Source organism: Ambystoma mexicanum, chromosome 1q, assembly GCF_040938575.1.
Source record: "Ambystoma mexicanum isolate Mex_15411 chromosome 1q, UKY_AmexF1_1, whole genome shotgun sequence".
NCBI classification, from domain to species: Eukaryota; Metazoa; Chordata; class Amphibia; order Caudata; family Ambystomatidae; genus Ambystoma; species Ambystoma mexicanum.
The window spans coordinates 29,979,624-29,995,590 of record NC_090922.1 but is presented as its reverse complement, the minus strand read 5'-3'; the positions used below and the strand labels follow the sequence as shown (position 1 = coordinate 29,995,590).

At 46.1% G+C, this 15,967-nt stretch overlaps 1 protein-coding gene across 3 annotated transcripts in view; it reads right to left on the bottom strand.

The window, feature by feature from the left end:
- Positions 1–12,809: 12,809 nt before the first annotated feature.
- ANKRD27 (ankyrin repeat domain 27) overlaps positions 12,810–15,967 on the bottom strand; it is a 1,511,294-nt gene continuing 1,508,136 nt past the window's right edge. For 2 of the 3 annotated variants that reach the window (XM_069635447.1, XM_069635448.1), the window contains one exon: positions 12,810–14,087. In XM_069635447.1, coding sequence (XP_069491548.1) covers positions 13,533–14,087 — 555 coding nt within the window. In that variant the 3' untranslated portion in view covers positions 12,810–13,532. The remainder of the gene's footprint in view (positions 14,088–15,967) is intronic. The other variant, XM_069635449.1, reaches the window with a different exon arrangement.

The following is a 15,967-nucleotide window of genomic DNA, read 5'->3' as shown; positions in this document are numbered from 1 at the left end:
CGATAGGGTTTGTAGACCCCCTTGTATCCAGTTACCAAAGTCTCTAGGCTGCAGGGGTGGTGTAAAGGTGGGATTGTGAAAAATCAGAATTTATGGGCCTGTACCTCTTGGGATCTCATTTTGTTTCATCACCCAGTCCCAGATGGTGACTGTTATTTTTGTAGAGGAAATTAGATTAGGCCAATGCTTCCTTGCTGAGTGGGGGATGTGCGGCAGAGAACAGAGGGGGAGTGATAGTCTGGACTGTTCAATGGCAACCCATCTCGATGGGACAGTAGGAATAAGCCAGGCTAGGAAGCACGTAATCTGAGCCGCTGCATAACATTTGTGCAAATTTAGAACCTCTAGTCCATCCAAAGGGGCGCTGCCCATCATTACCTTCTTGGGTATTCTAGCTTTCTTTTCCCGCCATATGAACCGGAGAAACTTTTGATTCAGGTGGGAGAGAGGCTTTTGTAGGATCTCTAGCGGTAAAGTCGAGCAAAAGTAGAGGAACCATTTTACTGGCTGTAATCTGCCCCATCAACGAGATCTCTTGGGCTGACCATCTTTCCAGATCTGCCTCCAGCTCTTTAAAGAGGGGTGGAAAACTTGCTGCATGTAACTCCCCTGGAGAGGCTGTAATATGGACCCCAAATATTCTATAGACTTCGTACTCCATTTAATTGGGCATGTCGTTTGCAGGGAGTGCATCTCTTTTGTGGTTAGCCCCCCCCCCATGGCTGTGGATTTACTATAATTAATTTCAAAACCTGCCACCTGCCCGGAGGAATTTAGTTCTAGGAGGGATTGTTGTAGGGAACAATGAATGTTAGTAAAGCTAAGCAGCACATCGTCCGCATAAAGGAATAACTTGTGTTGTGTGCGGCATATCGTAACCCCTTTAATAGTGGGGCTATTGCGCATCTGCTGGGTGAGGAGTTTGATTATCAGTGTAAACAATAGTGGGGATAGGGGACATCCCTGCCTTGTTCTGCAAGTAAGTGGCATGGGGGCCGTTTGCCATAGGTTAACCCGCAAGGAGGTTTTCAGGGTGCTGTAGTTGGCTAAAATCATCTTACGGAATAGAGGCCCAAATTGGAAAGCCTCAAGAGTGGATTGCATGAAGGCCAAATCAACTTTGTCGAACACCTTCATTACGTCCAACACTGATAGGGCCAAGCTTACGGTGTTCTGAGATCGCTATCTCTACCAAGTTAAGGGGCGGCGAATATTATCCTCTGTCGTTCTATCCAGGATATATCCTGTCTGGATCAATGAGTTTGGGGAGGAGTAGGGACAATCGATTGGCTAAAACTTTGGAGTAGATGTTTGCATCTATGTTAAGCAGTGTGATCGGCCTGTAAGAAGCACAATCTATATGGTCTTTTCCTGGCTTTCGTAATAGGATAGTCGAGCAGACCTGCATGGAGGGAGTTGTGGAGCCAGTTCATCAGAAGGAGTTAAAGAGAGCCGTTAGTGCGGATAAAAGTTGGGCTCGAAAATCTTTATAGAACCTAGTTGAAAACCCATCCGGGCCCAGGGCCATAGCCTTCAATGATTTGATTACTGCGTCCACTTCTTCTAATTTGATTGGGGTATCTAGGGCTTCACTCTCTGCTCTAGTGAGGTGTGGGAGGGCAACCTCTTCTATGTATTGCATCTGTTCTGCCAGAATGCGGGGGGACGCTGACATGGTTTCGGTCAGGTGGGCTTCTGCTAGCTGTAGTATAGATCCCTCTGTATATTGCACTATGCCCTGTGAATCATGTAGGTCTATTATCATGTTCTGTCCTTTAGATTTATTTCCTGAACAAAGGATTGTTAACTTTGTTACTCTGGCATAATATCCCTGCTTTGTTACCAGCAGGGAGTGCGCGGTCTCTTCAGCATAAAGGGCTTCTGATTTATTTTGGGCAACCTGCATGGATTTTAGCAGACCAACCCTTTTTAGTTTTCCCTTCTGCCTCTGCCATTTCCCTCTCCAGTCGGGTAGGAGTTTACGTTTCGGATAAGCAGCTGTATGGGTTATAAGTTTTCCCCCTAATCACTGCTTTCATAGCTTCCCATATAGTTGCTGTCGATGTAAGATCTGGTTCTCTCTGAAATAATTTCGGATAGCTTTTGCTATCCCGTCCCCAAGTGCCATGCCATTTAAAATTAGGTCATATAAGCACCATTGGGGTCTTGGGGAGGGTGCAAGGATATGGGCAGTAAGGAAAAACGGGGCATGGTCTGATAGCACTATTGGTTCAATAGTTACCTCATCAACAAACAACATAAGGTGGGGGTTAGCCAGGAGTAGATCTATTCGGGAGGAAGTGCGGTGCACATGAGAAAAAAAAAGGAGAAATCCCTTTCACCCGGATGCAGCACCCTCCAAGTGTCAACCACCCCTAAGGCCCTGAAAAGGTAGAGCAGACATAGGGCGATTTTAAAGTCTCTCAACGTTTTATCTTTATCCATTAGGGGGTCAGGGACCCCATTAAAATATCCCCCAATTATTACTTGCCCCTCAAGAAAGGAGAGAAGTTTGGATTCTAGATCCTGTAAAAAATCATCTTGCCCCTCGTTGTGGGTGTATACCGAAATCAGAGAGTAAAGCTGCCCACATAGCATACCTTTGACCCCTGTATAGCATCCCTCTGGATCATAGAGTGTCCAGTTCTGTGAACGGAACCCCCCTCGAAAGATGAATTGCTGTGCCCCCTCTTTTCGAACCACTGGAGGCTAGGAATTGCTTTGGAAAGTTTCTGCTATGTAGGCGGACAAAATCAGATGAGTCTCTTGTAGAAATATTACCAAGCTATTTAGAGATTTCAGGCTCTGTAAAGTGGATTTATGCTTCACCCGAGAGTTCAGGTCTTTTACATTAAGAGATCCAAAAATTAAGCTTCTGGTGAAGTGGGACCATAAACCGAGGGTCCAAGTCTGCCGAGGAGGAGGAGGGGGTAGCCAGGTGAGCTTCACTCCCCATCTAAGTGCATCTTAGCTTTAGCTCCATGTAGCAACCAGGTTTTTAACTGATTAAACCAACCCATAAACAATAACTGTAAAAGAAACCCAGTTGACCCCTAAAGTGACGTCGCACTCGCAGCCGGGAATAGGCCATGGGAAGCCAGAGTTCCAGTGCATTTTCTGTAATGCATAGTGCCGGTTACTTTCGGAGCGGTGGTAAATTGGGAGATCCTCGCTCAGGACCTGTAAGAGACAGTTCAGTAGTGCTCCGGGAACATTTTGGGTTTTCCGTCCTTTGGTTACCTTCGCCCATGTGTTGCGTTTCATTTTAGGGGGAGCCCTTTCTCGCTGGCATGTGAGGCTTCGCAGGAGAGCCACGATCTATCTAGGAGGGCACCTCAAGAGTTCTTCCACCTCCTCCAGGGAGCTAATGGTCCGAGTCATCCCTTCGAGCGTGAACTTCAGGGTCGAGGGGGAACAGCCACCGGTACCTGATCGTCAGCATCCTAAGCGACCGCCTTTTTTGTACTATCGTTGTGGCCAGGTCCTGAAATATTTGCAGAGAAGCCCCCTGATATGTTAATTCTCCTTGTGTGCGGCTTGCCGACAGGATCTCTTGTTTGACTGTAAAGCAGTGGACCTGCGTGATTACATCTGGAGAAATGTCAGACAAGCCCCTGCGGGTACACAGTCTATGAGTGCGATTCAAAAGCAGCATTATCTTGTCGAGGTGTGGCAGGAGCGTGTGAAAGAGATCCCCTACGTATTCACTTAAGGCTTGATCTGACACCAAGGAGGGCACCCCTTTGATTCGTAGGTTATTTCTGCAGGCATTATTTTCCATGGCTTTGCTTTTCCCCTCTAGGATCTGAATCATGTGTTACAACACTACCATTGTTGTTGCTTGTTTTGCTGATTGGTCTTCCGTATCCACTGGCCTTTGCTCAGTCTCCAGAACTGGATCCAGGCGGTCCATTTTTGTCAAGCTCCCCGTCATACAGTTGCGGAATTCCATTTTGATTTCAGCCATGAAGGATTGGATATCTTCCCTTGTTACTAATTTTCCTGAGGACAGTCTGGGGATTGGGCCTGAGCCTTTGCTGCATCTGTCTTTTTCCCTTTATCTTGAGGCTGTAACATGGTAGCTATGTCAGCATTCTTTTGTAGTTTTTGCTGTTTAGACATGACCATTTCTTCTTGGGTGACTTTCTGAGTGAGTTTTTCTTAGTTGTCGAGCTGTGTTTGTTTCGGCGGTCCCAGGGCCCAATATCCCCCCATCCGGTGGGGTTGTGTAGTAAAATGTCGAAGTTCCCTGCTTCCCTAGTGCCCCAACCTCCTTGGATGTGTCCAGTTCCACTCCAGGAGCCTAGTGAGTGTGGTTCTGTTGGTGAAGCTCCCACAGGGTCCTCACCTAGAGAACCTGTTAGGATTGGGCCAGCAGACTAGTTCACAGCAACTTTCACACGCTCATCAGGAAGCCCCCATCTGCTGCTTGTATGACTGAGCCTTTAGGGTCTGGACATTTCTGTTAGTTGGGAACACTTGCCACTGGGAGTTCTCCACCTACGCTCAGCTTGATGGTGCTGTCAGTCGTGCTTCCGAACTGAAAGTAAGCCAAAATGAAGTTCTCTATGAGCCGGCAGAACATGGGTTTTATGAGCAGAGAGCTCTCCCTTATCCCAGAGATCGATGGGACCCTCGCCTCAGCAGCCCCCACAGGTGATCAACGGGCCTGGGGGAGGAGGTTGAGGATCAGGACGAAAGCCTCTTCAGCAAGCAGCCGCCATCTTGGGAAAGCTCTGCTACGCATGCAATGGAGCATTTCCTCCTTTATCTCGTCCATGCAACGAGTTTCAGCTTTGGCAGACCATCCCAGCGCATCACAATCATTTCGGACTGCCGACCTATCTCCATCAGCTGCGGAAAGGCACTAGAACCAGCAGGTCTCCCCTCTTTCTCTGGCTTCACACAGTGGCCATTAATGAAGCGCCTGCATGGCTGGCGCTGCTAGCCACCCCCCGGCCCCACCTATGCTTTTTATTGATAGGCACATGTAAGTAAACATCCTGAGATCTACGGACACCAGCCAGTCTTGGATCGCCAAGGTTTGCAGAATCTTGAGTAACATCACCATCATGTGTCCTTTCTCATGAACCTGCTCAGGAATTTAAATCCATTTAAATTTAAAGGAATTTAAATGACAGCCGTCCATTTTTGGTATCCAAAGGTAAGGAGAGTATCATCCCCTCCCCTGCTGCATGTCATGAAATGGTTCCATTGCTGCTTTCAGTTGCAGGATCTGAATGTCTTCCAAGAGGATTGGGTCCAGGAATGACCCCTTTACCATGGGTGGGCTAGCTGGAGGCTTTCAGATGAAAGGTAGGCAGTAAATGGACGCCACCACTGAAGGACCCATTAGTCTGAAGTAATGCCTCTCCAAGCATCATAGAGACACAAAATGCTTCCCCCACTGGCTCTGCATGCGGGAGTGCAGAGTCAAAGAGGCTTCTGGGAAGAGGAGGGGGCCAAAGCACTCTGGGATTGTGATTTGTGTACATTCCTTCCTCTTCCTTGTATTGCGAATTGGCTGCTCCACTGCTACTCCTGATGATTGGCCATTACTTTAGATTTCTTGAATTTCTCCAAGGATTCAGTCGCCTTGGAACCGAATAAATTGATTCTATCAAATAATATGTCCAGAGGTTTTGGCTGGACAACTGCCATAAAGCCTGATGTCCTCATCCATGCATGTAGTGACTTGGCCGTCCCCATAGCTCCGGCAAGGTTTTTTCTTTTTTTCCCTTTTACCGCGCTGATAGCCCGCAAACATCTGGGTACAAACACTGAGACACAGTGACTTACGGTAGGATGGGACACATAGAAAAAAAAGAAAGAAATGTAATCAGTCATGTCCAGGCCTGCCTGTATGGCGTGGCATGCTGCCTTTTTACCATCCTCCACTAGTTCTTTGAACCAGTCAAGGACTTCTCCTTCTGGCAGGTTATCTACTGTCACTGATATAACCTTCCAGAGGCAATGAATGTATTTAGCTAAAGTACATGAGGTATTCACAGCCTTAAAGGCTACACTACCAGCCCTAAAAATCATTTCTCCAAGGACATCCAATGTTTTACTTGCTCTGTCTGGTGAAAGGGAGGGTAAACTGAAACCTGGGCCCCAGCAGTAGCAGCCTGTACTACCAAGCTTTCTTGAGTCGGTGGCTCGACAAATATGCCAGATAGGTCAACGTCAGCTTGTATTTTCGTGCTAAATCCTTGTTGACCTTCAGCATGATGCCCCAATATAATGTCCCTCATGTCCCGTTGAACTGGAACAACTGTATTCACATAAACTACTAGAGCAAAGACATCCACAGCCTTACAACCAGAACTAATGGATCCATCTCCTAGCTTCAAGACGAGGTGCTGAAGGTCAGATGGTGAATGTCTGCCTGCCTCCTGAAGTGCATGACGGTATCTGGCCAAGGCACATTTATTTTTCTCCAGTCGAAATTTCCAGCAGCAAATACCTTTCTTGTATTCCTGGTATGTAGTTGTGTGAGAGAAGCTGTGGATCTAGACCCAGCAGTGTTCGCCTGGACTATGCGACTATCTGGATTTGGATGGGCGAGGGTCTGAAAAATCAACTCTGTTTCAGTGCCAAGTCCCTTCAAATGGTGGGGCCAAGGCAGGCCTGCTGCATGCTGACTTGATTTATACAGTAAGGGTGCTGCTAAAGGTATAACAGGCACTGTACTCGTTTTTGGTTTGAGATGTCGGTGATGCCATGCGCCTTCACATCATCCTTTGTCAGAGTTACCAACTTCAGGCAGTCTATGCCCCTAGCAACAAGGACCTAAAAGATTCAAAATCTGAACACTAAAATGAGACGGTCCTAGTGCCAATTTGCGAATCTGAAGACGTGTCCGGGCAACTTTGTGTTGCGAAGGCCCAGGGTTAAATACAATAGTGCCTGCCCCCAATTGCTCCTCTGAGGCAAGCTCCTCAAAGATAGAGGACTCCATATAAGGACTCCCAATCTACAATCCATAAGGGATACCCTCCAAATCATCGTCTTCCAAATCTTCCTAAAAAATGTCCCAGAATATTCTGAAGACAGAGGGCCTGTCAAGGCTCTTGTGTTGGGACCCACTGGTGGTTCCCGGCTCTGAAAGAGTTGAGGGGACTGGTGCTGATGGCACTGATGCCGAAATACTCAGCACCAATTTCTGTGGTTCAGATGGCACCATGACAAAGAGAAGGAGCCCAAGTACTTGTCAGCTGAGGCCTAGGGCACTGGCTCTTTTGGCATGGTACAAGGAATTGACCCTCTCAGCATGCAGAAGCAGTCCTTTTTATCGGCGGAGCCACTCAGAGGGACAAGCTGGCCTTTCAAAAAGTTGCACAGACTGCAAAGCTTGCCTAAAGACCATATACATTGCTACATGTAATTGTTTCCACTCTCCTGGAATGGAGGCCTGGACTTGCCTGGTGTTTCGAGAAGCAGAGTCTTTGGAGGAAGACTTGCGCCATGATGTTTTTTTTGTTACTTTTTGCACACTCAGTGCTTTCACCTCGAGGCCGCCCTTGGGCCTCCCGAACTTTCTGGTTGTTGTGCCCACCTCTGATTCCTCCCATCCATAATACACCCTTCCCCGCCCCACACCCCCGATAGGTTGTGTCGCCACTCTTAACCAACCCTTCCAGGGCAGCCCTTTGCCCGGCAACCCCTGTGGCTAATGGCCACAAGGCAAAGGGCGGCTCCTATAGAGGCGGCTACAGCTCGTGTCTGCAGGTGTCAGCAGGGGAAGCCAGTGGCCAGCAGTGACTAGGAAGGTAGGAGTGGCCCGGGTGAGGAATAGAGCCATCACTTCTACCCTGACAACCTTGCCACATAGCAACCTTACCTACACTAGATTAATACTGTGATTGCCTGTGCCACACTGGAATAGCGCTGTGACATTTGTGTAAGAATTTAAATTGCATTGTGAAACCTAGGCCTTTTTCCCATTTACAGGACTCTCAGGCCTAGCTGTGTTTTGTGGGGTATCTAAACTGCATTGTGAAAGCATTTAAATTGCATTGTGAAACCTGGGGCAGGACTCTCAGACCTAGCTGTGTTTTCTGCAGTATTTAAATTGAATTGTGGAAGTATTTAAATGCATTGTGAAACCTAGGCCTTTTTCCCATTTACAGGGCTCTCAGACCTAGGTGTGTTTTCTGCAGTATTTAAATTGCATTGTGAAAGTATTTAAATTGAATTGTGAAACCTAGGCCTTTTTCCCCCATTTACAGGACTCTCAGACCTAGGTGTGTTTTCTGCGGTATTTAAATTGCGTTGTGAAAGTATTTAAATTGAATTGTGAAACCTAGGTCTTTTCCCATTTACAGAACACTCCGACCTAGGTGTGTTTTCTGCGGTATTTAAATTGCATTGTGAAAGTATTTAAATTGAATTGTGAAACCTAGGCCTTTTTACCCATTTACAGGACTCTCAGACTGGGTGCGTTTTCCGCGGTATTTAAATTGCATTGTGAAAGTAGTGCTGTTCTTTGGTTTTTGCCCTCTTAAAAAAGCATTAATCTAGCAAACTGTTCTATTGTCTGAGCTCCCTTCGTCTTTGTCAATTGTCTGCTATTGTCCCGTCTCTCTTTATCTCGTCTGCTTGCTCCTTCCCTGTGTCCCTCCCCAGTGTTCTCTCCAACCCCCCACCCCAATTCCTCTCTCCTTTCATTGGTAGAAAGAAGTTTAAAAAGGAAATCCTGGTCTCCAACCCAGGCCTCCCTATCTCTGACACCTATACCAGTGCTTCCTCCAGGCAATCCCTCACCGACATCCTCTTTGTCGTTCCCTCGCCAGACCTATGGACTCTCCATATGGTCTCTGTGCTTTCTCCTTTCTCTTACCCCATTAATGGTGGCACCTGGTTTGAGGCCCTCCTGGCCTCCATACACTCTTCTAAGGTCATCATTAATGTTTACCTGAATGGTACCGTCTTGGTCCAAAGCCCTCAGGCTAACCTTCTCCTCTTTGATAGACGCTTCCTGCGCCTCATCAATTTCCTTCCTTCTCCTGCTGTCCCCTCTCTTCCTGCCACTGCTTCCTTGCTCGCTCTGCTGTCTCCTCCTTGGCTACCTTGCCCTCTCCTCCTCCTTCTTCTGCCCCCCCTCAGGCCTCTTTTACACCTCTGCAGGGCGTACCTCCGATTCGTACCCCTCCCCGGAAATCTTGCAAGTACGGCAACTTTCTCCATATTACCACTCTTAACTCTCGCTCAGCTGTCAAACACTCCTCTGACATCTGCCACCTCCTGGAAGAACTTGACCTCGATCTCCTTGGTCTCACTAAGACATGGTTCACGGCCAGCTCTGTCACAAGCTTTGACACTCTCCTCCCTGATGGCTACAAGATCCTCTCCACACCCAGGTCCAATTGTTCCAGAGGGGGTGTATCCCTGATCGTCCCTGAGTGGATTCCTGCCTCTGTCATTCCTATGCAGGCCTGCTCCTCTTTGAAATGCCTCGTCTGCAGGCTCTTTCTCTATTTTAGCCATTCCCTCACTGTGGCTACCATCTATCGGCCACCTGGTCAGATCTCCTCCTCTCTGAGTGGGCAGACCTCTCCTCTTCCCTCCTGGTCTCGACCACTCAACTCCTTCTTGGAGACTTTACCATCTACCTGGATGCTTCCTGTCCTTCCTCGGGACTCTTCTGCGACACTCTCTCACTCTCTATCCTCCCCTCTGGCCGACTCACTCTGCAGGGCACACTCTGGATGTTCTGATCTCTAAAGACCTTCCCCCTTTCTAGCCCTCTCACCACTCCTCTCTCCTGGAGTGATCACTTTCTCCTTTCCTACCGGCACACACGCTCCACCAATCAGACCAAGCCAACTCCAGCACTGCCCTCTACCTTCTCGGTTATCCGACCCATGAAGCGTGAAGTAGTCTAGGATGGACTACTGCAACAGCCTCTTTCTAGATCTGCATGCTTCTACTCAACTCGTCCAGAACAGGACTGAGAGACTTGTCCTTGGCCTCAAGCCCAGGGATCGTATCTCCCCAGGACTGAAATCTCTGCATGGCTCCCAGTGGCTGCACGGATTTTACGCTCACCTGGTCTCTGCGGAGGCTTTGGGGCACGGTTGCAGCCCTCATTGAACTTGAATCACCCCCTTCAGGCCTCTCCCTCAGTAGAAAAGCTTTGAGCGGAACCCTTCACTCCAAAGTACGGTCTCTGTGAGCATACGCCGGCCCATAAAGCTCACCTGTGAATTATGGAAGATAAGCTTGCTGTACTGCTACTTCTGGCAGGGGCGCATCGAATGGGGTCTAGTTCCTTCACTGATCCCTGATAAGGATTAGTCCAGTCCAGCTGCGACTATGCTTCTCCTTATGCTTGGTAAGTCTTTCTTGAACTCTTGTTATGCTGTTCATTCTGTTTAATGTCTTTATATGTTGCTCCTATTTATGTACGCAATAATGTCTCTCTTCTGTTTTCTTCCCTTAGATGGAAATGCGGCCTCAAAGCAGCTGTGAGACGCGGCCGGATGGAAGATGGATGCTACTGCAATGTTCAACAGCAGGTAAGTGATGGTTCAAGGAAAAACGCAAAGTATGGTGAAGAGCAACCTGAAACTGACTGTTTTTTCGATGTCTAACCTTGTCTTCCATTTTTCCTTGCAGGCGCTGCTGTCGACGATGGAGCGTGTCATGCTGCTGTGCCAAGATGAATATTTTGCCGTTCCGGAAAGTGTAAAGATGAATAATTGGTTCGCCAAAGAGATGTACAGGTAAGAACAGCTTCCCCCAGTTGGTAAGTATGCTGGCAGGAAGCAGGACATCCAGGAAGCAGGATCCTCAAAGGTAAGTCTGACCTCAGGCGACGGTGAGCGTTACGCTGCTTGCAAGTGCAGAATAACGCGAAACATCTGTCTTTCGGATCGGGGCAGCTTATATAGCTGAGATTGTGGGCACGCCCATTAGGGCCGTCTTACCAGCCACACCCTGCCACTCCTAGAGAGCGAGCATGTGCGAAGGCAATCCATTAGCAGCCACACCCAAGAATAAATTTGGGGCTGCTTAATGGATGGAATGTTCAAGGTTAATGCATCCTGCTTAATGGATGGAATGTTCAAGGTTAATTCATCTGAAGTGCTATATCCATAATAAAAGCTTTTTGGTATTAAAAGGATGTTCTGGTTTACTTTTGTACATGAGCCTGGTACCAAAGGCGCCAGGACAGTGTTCATCCAGGTCTCCTGTGCATGCGACCCCTGAATGCCTGTGCCCCTGACTTCATGACCATGACAAAGGATTAATAATAATAATAATTTAGCATTTATATAGCTCTACGAACCCTCAGGTATCTGAGCGCTGCTTATTACCCACGATGTGTGGTGCTCATTTATCGACCTAGGAAGGGTGAAAGGCTGAGTTTGGCCCTGCCGGGATTCAAACCTGCATCAGGAGGCTCTGCACAGATGTCAAAGCAAGCGCTCTACTCGCTGTGTTATCGGACCGGCTTTGATTAAGTTCTAAACCCTCTGCATTGACCACAAGGCCTTCTGGGGCCTAGGGCCTCAATACCTCCAGCTCCCTCTTCCTAAATATCTTCCTTCTCAAGCTCTTCGCTCATCCGCCTCCAACTCCCTCAGCGTCAGTCGCTTCTCCAAGCAACGAGCTGGTGGTAGATCTCTTTCTTCGGCTGAGACCTCCCTCTGTAACAGCCTCCCTCCCTCCCTGAAACTCGAGGAGAACCATCTCCAGGTTCCGGAAGCACCCCAAGACCTTCCTCTTCGCTTCTGCTTTCTCTCCTCCCCTGCTGAACTCCAGAATGAAACTGCACTGGTCACCTGGCTACCCTCTGATCTCAGGCCCAGGTCCCCTCCCCCGCCAGCTGCACACCTGCACTGCCTCCCGGGCAACTCCTGCACTTGGGGGCTGTTTTCTGTATCCCTACAGTCCCCCCCATCTCTTTCTTGACACTTACCCTGGCACTTGCCACAAGCTGCCCACACTTTTACCTATTGTTTTTATTTATTCTTACTGTTGATCCTATGTATTGCACTGCCCCCTCTACCCCTCCCTGCACTTGTGCAATCTCAATGTCACCTGGCCTAGTAAGATCGTTGTCTTTGTCTTCCCTCTGTTTCCCCTCCCTTGCCTCGCCGCGCCTTAAAACACTTGTGTATCGGCGTGTTACAAATGCCATATCATACCTGCAGTGTCATTTTTCTTCAGAAAGATCTGTCAGTCGTGTAAGACCACATGAATGGTGGTGCCTTTTCTTTTTCTTTCCTTTCTCTGCATTACCTTAAGGAACGCTTCTGCAGCTGCACTGACTTGAAATGGGGAGGACACCAAGGGGACCTTTTTGGGGATACCCTGTTAACTTGCTGCCAAAAACCGCTTGACCTTCCACAGCCTGATGTCCTTCAGGTCCTGGGAGAGGCATGACCTGCATTCCTCTATATCATGTTCCCTTCCTTCCTAGGCATCACACAAACTTGGTGTTGATCAGAGATGGACACCACATGACTGCAATTATCACTGGACATAACGCCTACATTATGTAATATCCTATTGAAACTGTCGAAGTAGTGGCAACAAGTTGCCCGTAAATAAAAAGGAACTGAGGAAAGGGCGCATGTGACTCCAAGTATCTATGTCCGGATGACATTACTTCCAGTGTAAAAGGGCGCTGAGAAGGCTTGATTGAGTTGTCGTGCACAGCGCAGATTGTGGCAAAGTGAAATACTTGCTGGATTAGTCTACTGATCTATGAAATTCATTTCAAATGCAATCTGTGGCAGGAATTTATGAACTGGGAAGGACTCTTCAAGCATGATATTTGTACCTCAAAAACCATCCAGTGTTTTTCAAGAATCTTTATTGTACAAGTGTTTGCTTGCATCATTTGGCACATTTGAAAGGCACATTAGATAATTACATGAACTTATAAATTACTTCGTACAAAAATATAAAGTGACACTTATATTTGAGAGAACACAAGTGTTGGCCAGAGGGTGCAGGTATATTATACTTTGAGATTCACTACACAGATTTACCTTCAACAAGCATCCATTACATTCGTAATTCAAAAATCTGATAAAATCTCAGTTTTGCACAGCAGCTTTACAATATATTTATATGAGCAGAATTGTTGTTAAAGCCAGCTTTTAACTCTGATGCACAACAAAAATTGAGAAAACCAAACTTTTCTTGTGCTATTGAAAAAGCCTTATGGCATAGATTTGTAAATATAGTTTTTTACTGTGTTTGGACAAGTGCACAAAAATGTACCTAAAACGCATTCAGTACAACAGGTGAGTTAGTATTAAGGTTAGAAAACATCTTGTGCAGTTTTGTTCAGTAAACATTTTACATGAAGAGAAATCTTTGCCTTCCATGATTTAATTCATGCATTATGTCAATTGCATTGTGATATTTTTAAACATTTATAAACTTCAGAATTATTTTTTTACTAACTCCTTCAACAAAGGCATCATTGTAGGAGACATGGAAGAACTACACCTTTTTACCTTGTACTGAAGCCAAGTCTATAATAGTGCGTTGATAAGAAACCAAGTTATTTATCATATGCAGTCTGACAACTGGGCTGCCCTGCCTTGTTCAGCTCCTTGACAAGTAGACTGTGTTGGCAACTCCATAAGAGAGGGGGGGAATTCCAGATTCAATGAGCACCTTCTGTGTGCATCTTCACACACATGTTTGTAGTCCTTTTCAAGAGTTAAGTTTTCCGAGGCAGATTTACTCTTCGTAATACCATCCTCTGTGGTTGTAATATCCAGATGTTTCTGACTTTCAGCTTTTTGGCTGCAAATCTCCAACTCTTTGTCAATGTTCTCAAACTCTTCATAGCTGGATTCAGACGGAGGACTTATTTGATCAGTGCAATCTAAAAGATCACTAATATCAATAACATTCCCAAGGGCCTCAGCTAGACATGGCACATTAACAGTGTGTCTCCGATGCATTAATTCAGCTCTTGGAACCATTTGTCCTTTCCCTTCACCGCCAACAGAGTCCTCCCCAGATGGTTCACCACCATTTATTGTGCCACTGTGTCCCATTTTCTGTGAATATTCACCATGCTTCAACTTGCTTTTATCAAAATGTTTAATTTCCAACTGTAAATAATAATGTGAACAGTTAATTAAGATGGGGAAATTCAAATCACACATTTACAAATTGAGCACAACACTTTATGTACAGAAATAGCAAAATGTATCGAAGGAGAGGGACCAGAAATTAAATGCAATGGTCAGTATTGTTCATTAAACTATTGCACAATTATTGTCAGAAACCTGTGACATATTCCATGGTCCCACCTTTACCTACAGAGCAAATTATTTACCTTCAATCATGTTCTTTCTGATGGATATGCCCACCCTCCCAATATCTTCCTATGCACAGACCAGATTGGAATGTTTTATCAGCATCGATGGCACTAGGTAGGATGCCAGAGATGCATGCATGGAACCGCTGCATTCCAATACAAAATTCTTCCTGTACTTAGATGGCAAGGAAGTGCAGAAATTCCACATTTTATGATCAATCATTTGGAGGGAACAGTAGAGCCGGCCAATGAGGAATCTGGTATAAGCTAAGAAACATGCTATTTTTATGTATACCTTACTCCTACAGAATCCTCATTGTTGGAAGACTCCCAAAGCCATATAAAAACGAAGTAGGGGAGATGGTGAGGAATCAGTGGCTGCAACAAACCTTTGGAGAACGGAATGATCAAATCTCATGATTCACTCAGCAAAAGAATCTAAGCACGAATGTTTGGTAAATGTGGTAAAAAAAACAATTTTCTTGCGTGGCAAATTTCCAGAAAAATCTCAAGTTGAATGAGCCAGGCAATCTATCATAAACTCTTGAGCAAAACAGCATTCTGAGATGTATAGGACACTCTTTCTAAACAGAGTTTGCATAATTACAACTCTGCAGCACGAAACGGAGCAAAGTTGACGAAAAGCTTGTAATGTTTCCTGAAGTCCCTCATCCTGGAGATGTGAAAGCTCAATAACTTTTTAGGGTCCAAATGGAAACTTTACTCAGCCTTGGAAGGAGGAAGAAAGGGAAACGAAACACAGGCAAATGTGTTTTTTGCAAGAGGTGGAATTCAGTCACTACTAAGAGGGCCTAGTTGTCAAGCCCACTTTCTCTTTGGAAACGCACAAATATAACAGGTAGACTCAAGCTCACTCGCCTACCTAGCCAAACTGATAGCATCAAGGTTAATCACTTTAAGAGAGCAGATACAAATATAGCAAGATTGCAACAAGGTAAATCATGAAGTGCGAGCAGACACAGAACAGGTCTTTCGTACCATAGATGAAGACATAGGCCAAGCCTAGGTTGGGATTTAAGTGTTCTTTTACTAATTACTAGACAGTACAACAAATACACTTGCTGGAATTTGGTAGAACTTCGGACTACAATCCCTTCTCCAGCGATCGACTCAGGTTGTTCCCAGATTGCCAACCCCTTTTCTAAAAAAAGAAAAAAACTCCTTCTTGGCTGACAGCTCAAGTATAACACCTCTGGACAGTCTCTGGTCCACAGTTCCACCAATTCCAAGAGATCCTTTCACAGTTCACAAAACGATGTGCGTTTCACCTCTACACAGTCTCTTTGGTTTTGTTTCCCAAAAAACAATCATCATGTATGTAGATGTATGTGGAAATAGTGCTCTGGCTGCCCTAAAAATTGTATTACAGTCATTTATATGTCTATATGATACAGTAGTTTTGGAAGTGAGAGCCAACTCCTGTATCTTCAAAGAAATAAAGTAAAGGTTACTAATGGAAAGACAAGAGCTAAAACCATCAGAATAAATATACAAGATCCTGCCTGAGCGACAGAAATCAGCATTTGACTTGTGTGAGTAATGAGGGTGACAAGACGGCAATTGCAGAGGACAAAGAAAGACATCTAAAAATATCAAAGGACGACCTAAACCGACCAACAAGGGATCCAGAGAATTCTTGAGGAACATCTT